Raw genomic sequence first — 20,592 nt, forward strand, 5'->3', positions numbered from 1 at the left:
ACTAAAACAATATATATATATATATATATATATATATATATATATATATATATATATATATATAATTTAGCTTATTGGTATCATGCATTTCTCAACAATTCTATCATTAACATTTAGAGTAAATTACTCGAATGGCCCCTATGGTTTGGGGTAATTTACGCGTTTGGTCCCTAACTTATTTTTTTAACTCGGAAAGTCCCTAACGTTTGTTTTTGTTACGCGCTTGGTCCCTATTGTTTGTTTTTGTTACGCGATTGGTCTCTGTCTTATTTAAAAAAAGCTATTATTTAAATAGGAAAAAATTATAGGATAGATAGGGTAAAGTGAAGGGATTGGGGTTGGGGTGTGTTTATTTAAATATTTTAAAAAATCAAGGGCAAAATGGTTTTTTAGATAAGACAGAGACCAAGCGTGTAATAAAAACAAAAAGTAGGAACCTTCCGAGTTAAAAAAATAAATTAAGGACCAAACACACAAATTACCCTAAACCATGGGGACCATCCGTGTAATTTACTCTATTTTATATTTTCTATTAGGAAGTGAAAACAGTTATCAACACATAGTCAAGTCAACCCCTTTGTTTCCTGTGCCAATTCTTATCCATCACTTGTTCTCAGATCAAAAACCCAGAAAAGAAAAAAAAAAAAAAAAAAAACTTTCCGTTTCCAACTTCCAATGGCTGTTGCTGAAATATTTCTCGCCGCATTCATCACAGTGCTATTCGAGAAGCTGAGCTCTGCGGACTTGATCAAGCTAGCTCGGTCGGAGGGACTTATCTCTCAGCTGAACAAATGGAACAACACCCTGCTCCAGATCCAAGCCGTGCTTGCTGATGCAGCCCAAAAGCACATCACAGATAGAGCTGTTCAATTATGGGTCAACAAACTCCAGGATTTGGCTTACAACATAGACGATGTACTCGATGATTTGGCCACCGAAGCTATGCGACGCAAGTTGAATCAAGAATCAAACGCCGGCACCATGACTAGTAAGGTATTGAAGATCATTCCAATTTGTTGTACAAATTTCTCTCCTACCAACATTATGTATGGTCAGCAAATGAGTTCTAAGCTGGATGAGATTACCTCGAAATTGAATGATATTGTAGACCAGAAAAATCATTTGGGCTTGAATGTGAATGTTAATGTGAATGTTGAAAGGTCACATATAACAGAGAAATCGTCCGAGCAAACTTCACTGGTGGATGAGTCCAAAATCATGGGTAGGGAAGGTGATAAAGAGGCATTGCTCGGAAAGTTGTTGGGAAATGAATCATGTGACCAAAATGTCAGCATAGTGTCGATAATTGGTATGGGTGGGATTGGCAAAACCACTCTTGCTAAAATTATATACAATGAGGAGAAAGTGAAGGATCACTTTGCACTTAGGACATGGGTTTGTGTTTCCCAAGAGTTTGATGTGTTTAATATTAGCAAGACTATTTTTCAAGCAGTAAACGGTAAAAACGAAGAGTTTGCTGATCTAAATTTGCTTCATGAGGCCCTTAAAGAAAAACTTTTAAATAAAAGGTTCCTACTTGTTATAGATGATGTGTGGAACGAAGACCAAAGTAAGTGGGAACTCCTGCAATGTGCTCTTGTTGGGGCACCTGGAAGTAAAATCATGGTTACTACTCGCAATACAAAGGTGGCATCACTCATGGACACTGATGTAGCTTATCATCTTGAGGTTTTGTCAACTGAAGATGCGTTGTCTTTATTTGCTCAACATGCGCTTGGTGAAAAGAGCTTTGAGAAACATCCAACACTTAAATTACATGGAGAAGGCATTGTGAAGAAATGTGGTAGATTGCCTTTGGCTTTGAAAACGCTTGGGAGGGTCTTGAAGACAAATAGAAGTGGTGATGAATGGGAGAATTTGTTGAATAGTGAGATATGGGATATACAAGATGGAAGAGGGATTTTTCCAGCTCTAAGACTAAGCTACTATCATCTCCCTCCACATTTGAAGCAGTTGTTTGCATACTGCTCCTTATTTCCAAAGGATTATGTGTTTTACAAGAACAGATTAGTCCTTATGTGGATGGCAGAAGGATTTTTATCCCAATCAAAGGGTAACATGTCAATGGAGGGTTTAGGTCATGAGTATTTTGAAGAGCTAAAGTCAAGGTCGTTTTTTCAACATTCAACGATTGACGAATTAGGATTTACAATGCATGACCTGATAAATGACTTGGCCACAAGTGTTGCAGGAGAGTTTTTCTTTAGATTGGATGATAAGATGGATGCATACGAAAAGCATGAAACTTTTGAGAAATTTCGACACTTTTCACTTATAGGTCCAAGATCCGGATCATATAAAAAGCTCAAGGAATTAAAAAGAGCTCGACGCCTACGCACTTTCTCACTATTATCATTTCGTTGGCAAAGTTACCACTTATTAGACAGTATTCTTGTTGAATTACTTCCTGAACTACACTTCTTAAGGGTACTAAGCTTATCAACTCAAATCATCACACAGGTACCACAATCTATTGGTGGTCTCAAGCATCTTCGGTACCTCAATTTTTCTTATACATCAATTACATGTTTACCAGAACAAGTGAGTGACCTTTATAATCTACAAACCTTGTTGATACATGATTGTCACGAGTTATCTAGCTTGCCAAAAAGTTTTCAAAAGTTAATAAACCTACGACATCTTGACATAAGTCGTACTCCAAAAGTGAACAAGATGCCATTAGGGATTGGTGGGTTGAAGAGACTTCAAACTTTATCAAAGGTAGTTATTTCAGCGGCTAACGGATTCAAAATACATGAGCTTAAGGGCCTATCAGATCTTCAAGGTCGACTTTCCATTATGGGGCTAGAGAAAGTGATTAATCCCATTCAAGCAAAGGATGCCAACTTACATCAGAAGATCGGTCTTGATGTTTTGGAGATGGAATGGAGTGACGTGTTTGATAATTCTCGGAATGAGATGATTGAATATGAAGTACTTAAAGGTCTAATTCCTCATCATAAGGTTAGAAACCTGAAATTATTGTTCTACAAAGGAACAAGATTCCCTAGTTGGGTTGGTGATCCTTCGTTTGATCGGTTAACAGAGATTACGTTACGTGCTTGTAGAACTACACATTTACCAACACTTGGACATCTACGATCACTTGGGAAATTGTTTATTGAAAGAATGCATGAAGTTAAAACTGTGGGTATGGAGTTACTTTCACCTAAAACTTCTTTCCTTGGTGTTGCATTTCCTTCACTTGAAGTATTGAAATTTGACGATATGCAAGGTTGGCATAGTTGGTCAACTAATGGGGGTGAAAGCAATGGAATTAGTAGATCATTTCCTCGCCTTGTTGAGATATCTATTATCCGTTGTCCAAAACTAGCTCAAGTGTCAATTGGAATGATACCATCACTTACAATTTTACATATAGAAGAATGCTCTGAAACTGTATTAAGAAGCATGGTTGGTGTCTCTTCATCAGTTGTTGAGAGGTTGATGATCAATGGTTGTGACACAGTGGAGAGTTACAACTGCCCTATCAATGTTGAGAGGTTGGTGATAAGTTGTTGTGATTCGGTGACTTCCTTGACCTTCTCACAAGTGCAAGAGCTTCCTTCCTCTCTCCCCGAAACAGTAACCAGTAATTGTGATAACATTGAACCCATTCCAAAGAGTGGTTTGGGATTTCTTCCTGTGTTTTGCCTAAGAGCTCTTCAAATCAATAATTGCAAGAATCTGAAGTCATTTCCTCATGAGCATTTGCAATGTTTTACATCATTGGAACAACTGTGGATATATGATTGTCCAAGTATGGAGTATTCCTTTCCTTGTGGGTTGTGGCCACCTAATTTAAGTACCCTAGGTATAGGATCCTTAAATAAGCCCATGTCCCAGTGGGGTCCCCAAAATTTTCCAACATCATTAGTTGAACTAGTGTTATATGGCCAAAATTCAGGAGTGGTTTCATTTACAGTGGCAGAAGACATACAGAATACTACTACTTCATCATCTTTTGAACTTCCAAAATCTCTAACTTTTCTAACACTAGTTGATTTTATGGATGTGGAATCGCTTTCAGAGGTCTTAGAAGATCTCACATGCCTTAAACGTCTTGATATTTGTTCATGCCCGAAGCTTAGGGATATGGCTGAGACAATCTCTGACCCATCATTGTTGAAAGTGAATGTTTATTAGTAAAAAAAAGGTATGTTATGTTTTTCCCATCACTCCACTCTTACATAAGTAATGAATTTTTTTTTATAAATTTTAGTACTACTATTATTTTAGTTAATGTTTCGTAGTTAACAAATTTGCAAGAGGGTTCTAGGACTAATATATATGTCTTCGAATCATGTAGGTATTATGTCCCTCTTCCTAAACAAAACATGGTAAATTCCTTTAGTTTTTCAAATAAATGAATGTCCCCTTTTAAGTTATACGTTCTAATTTATGTTTTCTTTTTCTTTTCAACCATAATCCCAAAGTATTACTGTATTAGTAATACTCCGTATTAATTTTGAGACTTTTGTGTATGATGACAAAATTGTTTTTCTTGAAGTCCTTGGTTACAGTATATTGGATAAATAAGAACTTTCTAATATCAAAATATCAAATTACAGTAATGACACCTTTCATAAAACAACAATATGTTTCATTAGAGGGAATAATTGTACAAAGCTATTTACAAGTTGTGTTCATTTTGTTTGTCCTTTCCAATGAAAGAACTACATTATTTAAAAGTAGAAGAAAAAAAATTAAGTATTTAGTACTTTGAAATTGTAAATCTATGTTAGGAATTTCATAACGATATCTGTACTCAGGTGTGTCTTCCCTGGCTTCTGTAGAATTATCAAAGCACAATCAAGGTGGTAGAAGGGTGATTGATAGCTTTCAAGGACAGTGAACCTTATTTTTGTGGCGATGGACTTTTAACGGGAGAAGCATTCAAAAGTCTTCACAGTTGTGTGTTTTGTTGGACCCACTGATTGGTATCTATATTTTCCGTCTTTTATGTGTCACACATAAGTAAATGTTAGAGTAAATTACACGGATGGTCCCTATGGTTTAGGGTAATTTGCGCGTTTGGTCCCTAACTTATTTTTTTAACTCGGAAGGTCCCTACTGTTTGTTTTTGTTACACGCTTGGTCCCTGTCTTACCTAAAAAACCATTTTGCCCTTGATTTTTTAAAATATTTAAATAAACACACCCCAACCCCAACCCCCTCACTTTACCCTACCTATCCTACAATTTTTTCCTATTTAAATAATAGTTTTTTTAGATAAGACAGAGACCAATCGCATAACAAAAACAAACAGTAGGGACCAAGCGCGTAACAAAAACAAACGTTAGAGACTTTCCGAGTTAAAAAAATAAGTTAGGGACCAAGCGCGCAAATTATCTCAAACCATAGGGACCATTCGAGTAATTTGCTCTATAAAATATTATAATAAAGTAATGCAACTTGCATCAAGGATTTTTGTTTGTTTGGCATCGTTATGGACTCATATTCATACATATATAGTTACATATATAATTACTAAAGAGGCCCGTGCTTTGTAAATGGTCGGTTTTTTTTTCATAATATATATATTTTTTTTCTTTTTGATGGGCGTTGTTTGACATTCACAAGTTACATAGCAAACATATATTTCATTACGTAACGAAGGAGATACATTTTGCAAAAGAGGGAAGCATAAATGTAAAAAATAAAAAATAAATAAATAAATAAACATATCGCAACACATACTTATAGACACCTTACTACGATATAGTTTCCATAAGCGACATTATACACAGAAAGAAATTTTAAGTCCATACAAGGTAACTATCGAAGACATGAAACAAAATGGTAAACAAAAGGGTTAATGACCTAGAAAGGTAACGAACTTTTGTCTTTGTCCACATTTAGGTAACCATGTTTTTTTTTCGTTCACATTTGACCATTGAACTTGTTTGACCTGTTCAAAATAGGGTAATATGACCGGTAATTACGGTAATATTACCCTATTATGAACAGGTCAAACAAATTTACTGGTCAAATGTGTACGAAAAAAAAAAACATGGTTACTTAAATATGAACAAAAATCAAAGTTTCTTACCCGTTTTGGTAATACTGAACAAGAACCGTCTTAGGGACTGTGTGTCTTTGGATCAGGCTCCGACAGTCAATGAACCATTAGGCTAGACTTGGTCTAACCCAGTTTAGTCACGGCTACTCATGGGTTAAGCTGTGTTGCTCGGTCTTTAAAACACATACAACCTAGCCCCTTAAGTGTATACAACCTAACCCCTACATAGCTGAGCCTAAATTTGGTTGGCCCAAGACTTAACCATCTCCTCAGACATAAGACCACACAACCCAATTTCATTTCACATCAATGGATCTTATGACTACTTGCATTTAACATAAAAAAACCCAATATTACCAAAATGGGTAAGGAACTTCGGTTTTTGTCCATATTTAGGTAACTATGTTTTTTTCGTACACATTTAACCAGTAAACTTGTTTGAATTGTTCATAATAGGGTAATGTTACAGCTAATTACCGGTCATATTACCCTATTTTGAACCGGTCAAACAAGTTCAATGGTCAAATGTGAACGAAAAAAACATGGTTACGTAAATGTGGACAAAGACCAAAGTTCGTTACCTTTCTAGGTCATTAACCCTAAACAAAATGATTGTTCAAAAAGTTGTGCTAAGTTACCAGGGTATCTAATCCATAATGATCATGTATCTGAAACGATCGTGAAAAGATCAAAACTTTTGCAGCAAAGTATTGTTCAACACCAAAATCATCTAGATTTAGGTTTATAGGAACCGATTCCACAAAAAGCACAATAGATGCTTTCCAATCATCATATACAAAGAGCTTTATCTTCTTTAACTGTTTGTCTACAAATATGCCACAATGATGAACTTTTAGTGTAAACTTAATCAAAGTTTGAGGTATCAATCATCTAAAACTGGCAAGTAAATCCTGAAACCTAACCTTATAAAACGTTGTCCAATAGGAGGTGATCATTTGCATCGAGAGACCAAAGCAAAGGTACGTCGGGGTTGCAGTTGGGCATAGCCTTCATAAAAAAATTTAACAAAAGTTAACCTTATTGCTAAATCTACAATACGAATGATTTGTTAATAACTTGTACAAATTTATTTAAAATACTTAGCAAATAAGCAACTTACTTTGGGTCCCGCATCTTCTACCGCGTATTCATGTTCAATATTAGCATCATCATCGAATTCCTCTAAATTGCATTATAAGATCAGAAAAGAAAGAAATCGTGTCTAAATAAGAAAAATAATAAAAATATAGTATTATAACATAAACAATGAAAGTAAAATGCTAATATAGTAGAAAGAATGTGTAACATCCTGAAAATCCATTATAAATTTTTTATTTTTAAAACAATAAATCATACAAATGAGTTGTTTGAAAACTAATCAAATTATATATATTATATAAACATCAAAGTAATATCATTAATTGCCAATACGGGAAAATCTGGGGGATGTTGTGCAGTCACGTCGGGCATTTCTCTTTCGAACGGAAAGTACCTGAAACCATAAATATGAAACCATAAGCACAAAGCTTAGTTTGTTCCATAAAGTACCACATACCAAAACATACAAATGTCATAGGCTACCCCCATGGTCTTTCCTTGCAATGTCGACAGTCAAATCTCGGTCTTACATACAAGTGTCATGGGCTACCCACATGGTCTTTCTTTACAATGTCGAGGGCCAAATCCCAGTCTTACATACAAGTGTCAGGCGCCAGACCATGTTCTTTCATACAATTACTAGAGGTTAGATCCTGGTCTTTCATACAATTGCTAGGAGCTAGATCTTGGTCATTCATTTAATTGTGAGGGGCCAGATCCTGATCTTTCATGCAAGCATCACAGAGACAACTAGCATTCCACATAACAAGTAATGGATCGACATAAGTGCCTTCGACCCATGGATATAGTGATAAATTTCACCTCACAGTCTAAAAGAATAGTTGCACTGATCACTGCTCTAAAGGTTATCTCTACCGATCACCTATACAAATAACATGAACCCAAATCTCAAACTATCAATCAAATTACCCAAAATGCCCTTAGGTCAAACTTGGTCAAAATCCTGGTCAAATTCAAATGTCAACTGAGTCGACTGGGTCAATTCAGTTGGGTACGTTGGGCGTACTCAACACATATGTGGGGCGTACTACGCCTTGACCAGAAGTCGAGGGGATGACCACATTGGACACTATTTCCAATAGTAATGCCGAGCAGCCAGGATTCGATATCCTCTATCCTATTTACAACAATATGAATGTTATCATATGTCTTCGAACTTTCATGACATCTCATGTTCTTATACTCTCACAAATCTTTGGATTAATTATACTCCGTCTTCAATCAAGCATTTTTTTTGCTCCAAATTGAGCTATTCTTTCAATCCTTTTAAGCTACTATTTGAACCAACTTTTTATCACAAAACAAGGGAAACCTAAATAGGAAGAAGATACGACAAACGAATTGCAAGCATTGCAACAAAATCACACTACGGATATTGTCAAGTTTCCCAAAAATAAAAAAAAAACTGATTTCATGTAGATGGGTTTATAAGCTCAAATATTATGTTAACTACATATAAGACCTATGTATTACACGAGTTCATTTAAAAAAAAAAATTAAATATGAAAATTCTAAACATTTGAAAAAGTGTGAATTTATAAGAAAAATTAGAAAAATATTGAATTGTTAAAATTAATGTGTTTTTTTCTCTTTTATATTTAAACAAATAATTTAGATAAATAAACAAAGGAAATTAGTGAAGTTTTAATTTAGAAATCTTGAAATTAGAAGGAAAGTCAATTATTGAAATTGATATCCATTTATTATTACATTTATTGCAATTATTATATTTAAATATTATGTGTAATTTAATAAAATGGGAAATACCACAAAATGCCATGTGGAAAATTTTAATTAAAAATAACCACTAAATGACATATGGCCAAATCAATGAGATTGTGACATGTGGCAAAAAAGTTCTTTATTTATTTGGGAGGATGAGTTATATGAATGGTATAAGGTACACCTAGTTGCTAAAGATTTACACAAAATAAGGGATTTATTTACAAGAGAAGATTTCTCCAATTGTAAAGTTCACCATAGTTTGATGTCTGATATCCATTGCCATTAAAAAATTGTGGTTTATTTAACTATTTAACGTCAAAAATGATTTTTTTTTTCATGGAGATATCCATGAAGAAATTTACATGAAAGTTCCTCCATGATTTCATGTTGATTCTCCCTCATATGTTTGTAAACATCACAATTCCATCTATGGTTTAAACCAAGCTTCCACAAAATGGTATTCTAAGCTTTCTAGTACTTTACATATTTATGTTTATCATCATAGCACTAATGACTATTCACTATTTCTTATAGGATCACAAATTTCAAATCTCAATACTTATATAGATGATACATTCAAGTCTCAATACTTATCTAGATGATGCTTTCAAAATTGAAGATCCGGGTGATATGGATTTTTCATTGGCTTAAAACTTAATACAGTTGAAGGTGGTATGGTTTTACATCAATACAAGTTCATTCAGGAATTATTTCAGTTTTATTCTATTATTGATGCTTCTCCTGCCGCTACTCCTCTTCCATCCAATGTTCATTTAACAATATGTATTCTCTTAGTAATCCAACTTTATATTGACAACTTATTGGTAACCTTAACTTTCTTTCACGTTTTATGATATCTAAAGGAGGCAATTTCCACTATAAATAAAATGGTATATAGTGGCACATATTTTTAATGGCATATGTTTAATGTGCCATTATATCATGTTTTTAGTGGTATTTTTTATATGCCACTAAAAAATTAATATATTTAATGGCACTTAATATTTTTATATTATGTCACTAATATTGACTAATATTCATAATTATCAATTTTATGTCAGTACTAATTTTCATTTGCTTAACATGATAGGTTTTGGTTAAATATCCTTGGCCTTAACGTTTCTTAGATACGATATTGAAACCCTAACTCCCACTTCTGCTGATTGGAACACAAAATCACCATCCACTCTTCGTCGAAGCCGGAACATCACGCCGTCGTCGGCCAACGTTACTGCTTGCGCCGTCTTCGTTGTTGTCGTTGTCGCTGAGGATACATCGTAATCGATGTCGATGCATGTCTCTTCCCCTAGAGGTATTTGATGCCTTAATTTTTTTCATCTACATCTCCCGATTTCTATTCCTACGTTTCCTGTATGTTGTATAGAAGCATCGTAAATTTAGGAAGCAACTTTTCACAAATATGTTGCGTGATTCACAGGTTTTGCATCTATTTTTTTGCTTCATCATTTAATTGGATTTGTACACTTCAGTTCTGTATACATTTGGAGTAGATGATATTTAATTGAAGTTACTTTTTCAATGTTTAGGTATTCACTGTTTCGGATTATCTACTGATCAGAGGCTCCCTGTTTCTGTGGTGCATACCATGCAACAAAGCCATGTTATTTGATGACATGTTAGTCCTCTTTTCTTACTTGTTAGTTCCTTTCATATGGTTTTCTTACTTGTTTATGTGTATATGCTCACTTGGTTGTACGTTTTTCTTTGTGATTTCGTGTAAATTCCTGTGCATATTCCCCAATTCACAGATCTTTTGCCTCTCGTATGAAGAAATATGTTAGTATAAAAAAACACAAGAATAAGATTATATAATCTGCCTAAATGAATTTTAGATTACTTAAGTACTTGATTTTTTCATAGAGAATAAGATTTTGTAATAAGAATAATTACAATACATCCATTTTACTTGCATCAACCATGGAAAATGATCAAAATGTTGTTGCCAAAATATATTAGGACTATCATTAGAAAGCTTGTAGCTTGTTCATTGTTATTATATAAAATGTTGATTTAAAAATGGTATTTTAAAACTTCTAAAACTTTGTCATATTCACTTATAGGTAGGTACACTAATAAAAGAAGTAACATAATTAAGGATTTCCAAAATCTTAATCTAAGAATCAAAATGTTTGACCATTTTAAAATCAAGAATCAAAATGCTAAGGCTTGACATATGTGATTTGTCAATAATGTTTTACTACCATCTTAGGATCAAAAATAAAGATTTAAGATTCAAGAATCACAAAATCAAAATCAAGATTTTAAAATTTAATATAATAATCGACATATTCTTGCCCTTTTTGATATATATATATATATATATATATATATATATATGTATGTTTGGTGGTAGTAACATTATGGTAATCATTGTTTCAACAGGGAATCTGTTTGATTATAGCAGTGTTGCAGTTAGCACAAATACCCAATATTAAGGTATTCATCACAACAATAACTGGTAAAATGTGATTATTATTATATATATATATATATATATATATATATATATAGCCATGAATGACGTAGATTGGTGTTATGTTGATTCCAGGTTGCTACAATGCTTCTTTGTTGTGTGTTTATGTATGACATCTCATGGGTTATCATATCACTCATTCTCTTCCACAATAATGTTATGATTTCAGTACTCTTTCTTTCCTAAATCCTAACTAAATACATAGTCTTTGTTTTCACCAATACAAACAACACCACATTCTTTAAAATATTTTCAAATTGAGAATAATTGTTTTTATTTTTGCTTTGATCTGTTTGAAGGTTTTGTTATCATTTATGTAGGCTTGTTATATTCATGATTCAACTTGTATTTATTTTATGAGGGTGTTTTCAGGTGATAGATTGTTAAATCCCATAGGCCTTTGATCCTATGAGTGGATATAGTATGCTAGGATTTGGCGATATAAATTCTTTCCAGACCTGTTTCTCTCATTTACTGTTAGGTACCCTACTACTCATTTATCCTTATTCGTCTCCATATTAGGTGTTGCATTTTACTCATAGCCAATCTTGTTAATGCACATAATCTTTTTGTTAGAAATAATGAAATTTGGTACATGCAAGGTGCATGTATGATGGACTATATATTTAATATCTCATGTATCGTGCAAAATTTGCGAACTCACGAACCAAAGATTATTGATGATGACGTGTTGACTTTTGTGAGGGTTGCCATAGGGGGGGGGGGGAGACAAGGACAAGTGGACAACAATGTATTTTCTAAAATGAAATTCGTGCTTTTAAGTGAGAAGAATGTTACCTGTGAAACCATACCCACTCTTACACAAACAATTCATATTTTTCATGTGAGTACTATCCTTTTAGATTGATATTCTCTAAATTATAACAGCTTACATCTTTTCTGTTAACCATTTTTTATTATAATATTAATAGGAAAGGTTTAACCCTATTATTGATGCAAAGTGGGCTTGATTTTATTCCATCAATTGTCTATGGGTAAGCATAAATGAAACATATATTAATAAATTTCTCTTAAATTAAAAATATGTATAATCAAATACACATTTTCTTTCATTTCACTTTAACAGAAAGAAAATTTGGAGTCAAGATTTTGCATGGATGCTTTGTGTGATGTTGAGTATAGAGTAAGGACAATCTTTTTATTATATATATATATATATATATATATATATATATATATATATATATATATATATATACATTTGAACCTAACTCTCTCTCTCTCTCTCTCTCTCTATATATATATATATATATATATATATATATATATATATATATATATATATATATATATATCTTTTAGGCTTGTGAATCATTAAAAACGTAATAAATTACAAGAACTATCCCTAATGTTTCGTAAATTTTTGAATTTTGGGATCTGAACTTTCAATATTGCATATTTGGTCCTAATTGGATAGTTTCATTTTGATTTTGGGATTTAGACAATGTTCAAGTTCACCCATTAAGCAGTGTGTTGCATACAAGGGTAGTTTGGTCATTTTTCTTCAAATATTTATTAAAGAGGTGGTCGCACCACCCTTAATACAATTTAATAATAATATAAAGAGAAATGACCATGCTACCCTGGTGTGCGACATGGCTTTAACGAGTGAATTTGAATTTGTTCCAAAGAAAGTCTCAAAATTATAAGGAAACCATACAGTTAAGACCAAAATTGCAAGTTGAAGTCCCAAACTTAATCTTTTTTTTTACCAAACTCATGGACCAATCTTGTATTTTACTCAAAGCATAATGGTATATAATTCAATGTGACTTGTTATTTTTAATGTACATCTAACAGGTTTACCTTGAGCTTCTTGCTGATTTGCCATGGTAAACAACAAATGAAGAAGTTGAATTACACTTCAAAGCTGTAAAAGATAGGCTTGATAGTCACCGTCATGGCTTAAAAAGTCAAATAAAAGATTATTGAATATGTAGCAGTTTGCAAGGTTGGATAAACTTGTATTTTTTTTTCTTATAGGTAGTGTTTGTTTGTTATCATGGAATCGTGAAATGAATGGAATGGTTTATTCCATCAGAATGAAAAGAAAAATAATGTTTTTTTCGTTGGATGGAATGAAAATTTTATTATTTTCTACGTGTTGCTGTATGATTATTTACATTATTTTATATTACAGATAAAGATTGTGTAGATGTAAATAGCCTAAATCATAGAATTTCATGTGTAATGCATAACTTTTTTTTTGTAATGTGGCAAATAAAAAAGCACCACTAAAAGTAACATGAATTTTATAATCAATTGAGCATTTAATGGCACAAAATATGTGCCACAAAAAACTTTTTTCTATCGCGACAAATAAAAACGTGTCACTAAAGGCCTAAAAAATTGCAGCGGCAAAAGCAAAAAGTGTCACTAAAGGGTTTTAGTGGGAACGTTTCTAGTGGCACTTGTTATGTATGTCGCTGATTCAATAAGAACCCTTTAGTGACATTATTTTGGGGTTTTAGTGGCACTTTTTGTATGCCACTAAATGACGTATTTTTTGTAGTGTTCTCAAGGCTTATTTTTCAATAATCAATCTACTTTCAAGTTGGAAGCCTATTGTGATTCTGATTGGGATGCGTTCCCTATAACTCATAGATCTGTTAGTGGATACTTTGCTTTACTCGGTAACACTCCCATTTCAACGATGTCAAATAAACAGGTCATCGTTTCTTTGTCATTTGCTGAAGATTAGTATAGATAAATGAGGTGAGTTTTTGTTGAGTTGACATAGTTGAGTAAACTGTTTTCTGAATTACACGTTCCAGATATCACACCAATACCTCTTAAATATGAAAACCAAGCTGCCATTTAAATTGCTAAAAATGTAGTCTTTCACGCGCGTACCAAACATATTGAGCTTGATTGCCATTATATTCGAGAAAAGCTATAAGTCAGTTAATTTCCACATCTCATGTTTCCAGTGAAGACCAATCTACAAATGTTTTACCCAATCATTGAATGGTCCTCAGCATGCTCGAGCCATTTAAACTATGCCCTTTATATTGAGGGTGTGTTAGATTACCTAGCTTAACTACCTGATGGTATGTTAGTAAATTAATTGTTCTCTTTTAGTTATTTTGTTATAGTGTTTTGTAGATAGTTAGTTTAAGTCTTGTTCGTTAAGCCATGTGATTATAGATTTATGTGTACCGAATTCATTAAGAAAAATAATGAGAATCATTTGCTCTCTCTCTGTGTGTGTGTGTGTGTGTATGTGTGGTGTGTGTGTGATAACAATACAAGATATGACCTATTTGAAACTATAGTTAATACATATATGTAAACAATAAAAAATAAGTGATTACATACAGATAAAACATCTAACTATCTTTAAAAATAACTCCTTACAATTATATGATTAATATTATGTTTTTTAAAGTTTGAGTGTTGTTTTACTTTGTCAATCGTCTAATACATGGTTTATAACTAAATTTTAATAATAAGAAGAAAAGTATATATATATATATATATATATATATATATATATATATATATATATATATATATATATATATATATATATATATATATATAAATTGTGACAATCAAACTATAAAAGAAAAACTATCCGCGAAACTTTATTAAAATAATATCTAAATTATAATATGTGACATAAATTTTCTATATATAATAAATAAGTGATTTCAAATCCACTTCTCAGGGGTCGTTTGATAATTGCTAATTGGGTTAGAGCTGACCGGGTTAGAAATTCTGACTGAATTAACTTCTTATTGAAACTTGTTGTTTGATTTTGCATCTAACTGACGGTACAAAATGACTATATTACCCTTAAACAACAATTTTTTTTTTATAAAAATTCCTTTACGATTTACCATTTAATTTATAACATTACATTTTTTATAAAAACATTGAAAAATATGAAAAATGACCATATTACCCCTTGATGGAAAATTTTATATTGCACCAAAAATAGCAATGGATTTTATTCTTGATTCTAGAAAAATATGCATTTTCCATTTCCCTCTTTTTTCCAAAATGTTGATCAAGATGCTTAAATATTGATGACATTAGGCTGAAAATGCAGTTTCTTTCTCACAAGAACTTTGATCAAAGATTTGTAGTGTAATCCTCATAGACCACTTATGTTATTGACCATTTATGCAATTTTATCTAATTGACCATTTTGGCTGAATCTAAAGAAAATTACAAACCTCATAGACCACTTATGCAATTGACCATTTATGCAATTTTGTATATACTCCATATTCAAGAAAGTTTGAAACCAACCCAGTAACTTTATGGTAGAAAAATAGATTTCATCTATGTTTACAACACTAGTGTTTTCAAAATAATAATCACAAATCAACAACTATTCAGATATATATTACTATTACACCTTTCTCACTACATTCAATAAGGAACAAAATTCCCATATCCACTTCCTGTTTTCCGCATACACCCTTTTCACATGTTCAATTACTTCCCTGCAATTCACATTCACTCCAAAAGCTTTCATAATCACCATTGATTTCATAAGAACATAAACATGATTAATTCAAAAACGTGTTGCAGAACATCTTATTTGGGTGGGAAACAATGAATGTGATCGGTCAGAAAAAACGCAGGAGAAAGAGTAGGTCGCACGTGAGTTGGAGGAAGGGTGGTCGGAGGCTGCATGTTTAGAGGAAATCGACAGAGGAAGAAGACGGAGGCTGTAGAGGAATACGACAGAGGCTATGGAATCACTTTCTTCTTCCGATTTGTGATTTTGTGTAGACGATTGTTTAGGGCATAACGGGGATTGATTATTTTGGAGCCGATATGTCTCAGTCCTTCACTCTAGAATAAGGACCGAATCAACACAATTCTTTGGACCGAGTCTAAGGTTTGGACTGAGTCCAACCTTTTGGAAGATATGTCAAACATTCCAATTGAGTTTTTTGGTCCCGGTCCACCCTTTGGACCCAATTAGAAGGGAAATCAAATGGACCCTCACTTTATTATATTACCAACTATTTATTTTTTTCAGTTTATCCCGAAATCTTCCTGTTTCAAACAATGTTGAACCGAATCCACAAAAAGACTTTGGTCTATCAATTTTTTTTTCCATTAATAGGTAAACAAGAAGGTGTTTTCGACAATATGATGACAAAGAAGAAAATTCATTTTCACCTTCTGTATGGTTTATGATAACAACAAATAAGAGTGAATGTAAATCATTGAGCGTTAAAAGTAAATAATGACTAAAAATATTAATTATAAATAAATATGAGACTTACCAACATAACATGTATATAAAAAAAATTGTTGCAAAATTTTAGTTAATGATTATGTTTTTGTTATTATTTAACTTATTTTGAATTGTAAACCATATAATATGCGAGTATTAACATACTAAAAGTATATTGTTATCGGTTGTTTGTTGCTATGTAAATGTTTAATGACTTTTAAGAAGTTTTGTTTTTATTTTAACGGTTCCTATGGTTTTGGGTAGTTTGTTTATATAGTTCCTTAACTTTTTTCTAACTCGGACCATTAGTCAATGTTAAGTGACAAATTTACCCTTACTGACCTTTTTTACTTTATTTATTTATTAATTTATTAATAGACAATAAAAATATGTGCTTATTTTTCCTCAACGTTATTTTGATTATGACATATACGCCTATACGGATATACCCAAAGATGACATATCACCTTATAACTTAGTCGTTCTTGTCTGCCATTACCACCATACACTTCTTGCTTTATTGTCTCATAACTTGGAACTTGCATCTACCGAACCCTGGAGGATCCCTATAGAAACCTTAGCATTGGTAGCTGAATCCAAGAAACATGTTTGGAAACCTCATACATGTTGGTGATTTGTTATCATCAATATTATTTAAGTGTAATGGGATTACTTTGTTGACCAAATGTGATCTTGATAAATATCACTGTTGTAAAAATCCCGACTATGTCCCGATTAATCCCTAGGCGCTACTTGACTGATTAGAGGGCGCCTAGAGATTAATCCTTGCATACATAATGAGTAAAACATTATAAAACGTTGAAATTTTAACATTTTGAAGAAGTTTTACCTCAATGGAAACTATTTAAGGCATGATTAGTGTTGTATTAATCATATTAACCTATTTTGTTATCATATTAGTGGTATTTACGAACTTTGACAAGAGATTAGTCATATTTAATTTCTTAAAATTCAACAAATTAGCAATTAATGGTACCCGATTAATCCTCTGATTAATTTCCGCCTAACCGATTAATCCCTTGACCCCAGTCCACCGACTAGCTAACGTCGAGCGTTTTTTGCAACCTTGATTAATATTAAACAAGTAAGGAAGGTGTGGAGTACACACTTGTTTAAGTTTTATCAAGTTTTCAAAGTACACTGTCATTTAGGGTCGAAGCCCATAAACGAACGGGGGTCCGGGGGCGGCAGCCCCTGGCGGGGTCCAAGGGGCAGAGCCCCTGGCTAGGGTATGTTGCTATATAAAAAATGCATCAGAAAATTGTATTTTCAGAGAATTGACCATTGTTTGACCCTTATCCAAACTTCTGTTTTCTTTCGGTTTTTATAGTTTATGACAGTTTGAAACTGTCATTTGACAATTTTCAGACAAAGATCATAAATTCGGTTTTGGTCTCATTTTTCTGGTACAAACGAAACTATCATCAAAGCATTCTAAATTCTTGTCTCTCTGAGTCTTATCCGATTAAAGAATATTGGGAGTACCACCCAAATGCTTTAATCTGAAAGTGTTTTACATAATTCTCAGAATTCCAAGCCTTACTATACCCCAATTTCTAACAAAGATTAAAGCATTTCTGTGATCATGACAAGTGGTGATTCTGTGAAGGAAATGACTAGTAAGTTTGAAAAACTAAACAAGTTTGAAGGGAAAGATTTTCGTAGATGGCAGAAGAAGATGAAGTTTCTCCTTACCACTCTGAAAGTGGTGTATGTTCTGAGTACACCCATACCAGTCTTACTAGAATCTGCTGAAGATGAACCTTTGGAGGCAATAACAAGAAGATGTAAGTGGGAAAATGATGATTACATATGTCGTGGTCATATTCTCAATGGTATGTCTGACTCTCTTTTTAATATCTATCAAAATTTCGAATCTGTAAAAGAACTATGAGATTCTCTTGAATCCAATTATATGGTTGAAGATGCTTCTAGCAAGAAGTTTCTTGTCAGTAACTTTATGGGTTACAAGATGATTGACTCCAGGCCTGTTATGGAACAATACCAAGAAATGTTAAGGATCCTGGGACAGTTTGCTCAACACAATCTGAAAATGGATGAAGCCATTGTTGTGGTTGTGATCATTGACAAACTGCCCCCTTCCTGGAAGGATTTTAAACACAATCTGAAACATAACAAAGAGGAATTGACTTTGACTCAACTTGGAAGCCATTTACAGATTGAAGAGTCCTTAAGGACTCAAGAACTTGATAATAATCCCAACGGCAAGAACCAAGTTGGTTCCTCTTCTGTGAACATGGTGGATGGAGAAGGATCAAAGAATCAAAAGAAGTCTAATGGAAAAAGGAAGTTTAAAGGAAAGGATGACAAGTCTTCCAACAAGAAGGCTAAAGTGGTGTGTTGGAATTGTAACAAACCGGGTCACTTCAAGAAAGATTGCCGTTTGCGTAAAGTGAACAAGGATGGTGCAGGACCAAGTGGATCCAAGGATCCAGAAAAGCAACAAGGTCAGAATTCTGTTTTCATGCAGAATTTTAACTATATTCAGAATTATATTTCTGAAGCATTTTATGTGCAGGATGATAATATTGCATGATGGGTTGATTCGGGAGCAACAAGTCATGTTTGCAAAGATCTATATTGGTTCAAGGATTTTCAACCAATTGATGATGGATCTGTTGTGAAAATGGGAAATGTTGCAACTGAACCAATCAAGGGCATAGGATCTGTTTTACTTACTTTTACTTCTGGGAAATGTTTGTGTTTGAACAATGTTTTATATGTTCCAGTGATTCGTAAGAATCTCGTGTCTGAAACTGTATTAAATAATTGTGGTTACAAACAAGTATTAGAAAGTGACAACTATATCTTGTCAAGACATGGAACTTTTATGGTATTTGGATATGTATGTAATGGAATGATTAGGCTAAATATTAATTATCCTTTTATTGATAATTCTGTTTGCATGGCTTCTACTAGTACTAGCAATAATTTTAATAAATATGAATTATGGCATGCTAGACTAGGAAACATTCATTACAAGAGATTAAAAGACATGTCTAAAATAAGTTTAATTCCAGCTTTTGATATGCAAAATAATGGAGAATGAAAACATGCATGCTAACTAAAATCACTAGACAACCTTTCAAAGATGTTGTTAGGGAAAGCAAGGTGTTGGATTTAATACATAGTGATTTATGTGATTTCCATGCAACATCTTCCCTTGGAAACAAAAAGTATGTTGTTACTTTTATTGATGATGCATCTAGATATTGTTATGTCTATTTTTTACATTCTAAGGATGAAGCACTTGATAAATTTAAAATTTATAAACAACAAGTTGAGCTTCATAGAAATGAATTAATAAAAGTCTTGCGTACTGATAGAGGTGGTGAGTATTATGATCCAGTTTATTTTGAATCAACTGGAATAATACATCAAAACATAGCTCCTTATACACCACAACAAAATGGTGTAGATGAAAGGAAGAATAGGACTTTGAAAGAAATGGTTAATTCTATGTTGTCCTATTATGGATTAAGTGAAGGGTTTTGGGATGAGACAATGTTAACTGCATGTTACATCTTGAATAGAACTCCAAATAAAAGGAGTAAGAATACTCCTTATGAACTTTGGTGTAAAAAGGTACCAAATTTTAGTTATCTCAAAGTTTGGGGTTGTAGAGTAGTTGTAAGGCTCACTGAACCTAAAAGGAAAACGTTGGGTGAGAGAGGTATAGATTGTATCTTTATTGGATATGTTGAGCATTCCAAAGCATATAGATTCTATGTTTTAGAATCTAATGACTTTGTGTCTGTAAACATAGTGATAGAGTCAAGAGATGCTATTTTTGATGAAGAAAGATTTACATCTATACCTAGACCAAGGGACATGATTCATCAATCTTCCAGCAAGAGTGTTACTCAAGCTGAAGATGTTTTTGGTGGTGCAAGTTCTGTACCTAAAACTAAGAAAAGCACCAGAGCTAGAAAAGCTAAGTCTTTTGGA

General features: G+C 32.9%; 2 protein-coding genes and 1 long non-coding RNA gene across 7 annotated transcripts; all 3 read left to right on the plus strand.

Annotated features, from left to right (window-relative positions):
- The first annotated feature begins 587 nt into the window (after positions 1-587).
- On the plus strand, positions 588-5,456 carry LOC145098216 (putative disease resistance RPP13-like protein 1). Of its 4 annotated transcripts, none has more exons than XM_079035883.1 (3): positions 588-4,177; positions 4,331-4,361; positions 4,794-5,456. In XM_079035883.1, exon 1 carries the CDS (start codon positions 676-678, stop codon positions 4,165-4,167), a length of 3,492 nt encoding a protein of 1,163 aa, XP_078892009.1. In that variant the 5' UTR covers positions 588-675; the 3' UTR covers positions 4,168-4,177; positions 4,331-4,361; positions 4,794-5,456. The 4 variants fall into 4 exon arrangements, with proteins under 4 accessions (XP_078892009.1, XP_078892013.1, XP_078892005.1 ...); XM_079035887.1 differs by having other exon boundaries at positions 4,818-5,456; XM_079035879.1 differs by lacking the exon at positions 4,331-4,361.
- Positions 5,457-9,842: 4,386 nt separating this feature from the next.
- LOC145070765 (uncharacterized) lies at positions 9,843-13,471 on the plus strand. Of its 2 annotated transcripts, none has more exons than XR_013690073.1 (4): positions 9,843-10,199; positions 10,435-10,523; positions 11,291-11,344; positions 13,203-13,471. It is a non-coding gene; the product is annotated as an uncharacterized LOC145070765 (long non-coding RNA). The 2 variants fall into 2 exon arrangements; XR_013690071.1 differs by lacking the exons at positions 9,843-10,199; positions 10,435-10,523; positions 11,291-11,344 and adding exons at positions 11,443-12,225; positions 12,314-12,376; positions 12,469-12,525.
- Positions 13,472-18,208: 4,737 nt separating this feature from the next.
- On the plus strand, positions 18,209-19,180 carry LOC145061132 (uncharacterized). The gene is made up of 2 exons (XM_079008524.1): positions 18,209-18,458; positions 18,549-19,180. The coding sequence occupies exons 1-2, from the start codon at positions 18,209-18,211 to the stop codon at positions 19,178-19,180; spliced, it is 882 nt and encodes a 293-aa protein (XP_078864650.1).
- Positions 19,181-20,592: the final 1,412 nt, after the last annotated feature.

This window comes from Lactuca serriola, chromosome 1 (assembly GCF_051521515.1).
Source record: "Lactuca serriola cultivar US96UC23 chromosome 1, Lser_US96UC23_V15, whole genome shotgun sequence".
NCBI classification, from domain to species: Eukaryota; Viridiplantae; Streptophyta; class Magnoliopsida; order Asterales; family Asteraceae; genus Lactuca; species Lactuca serriola.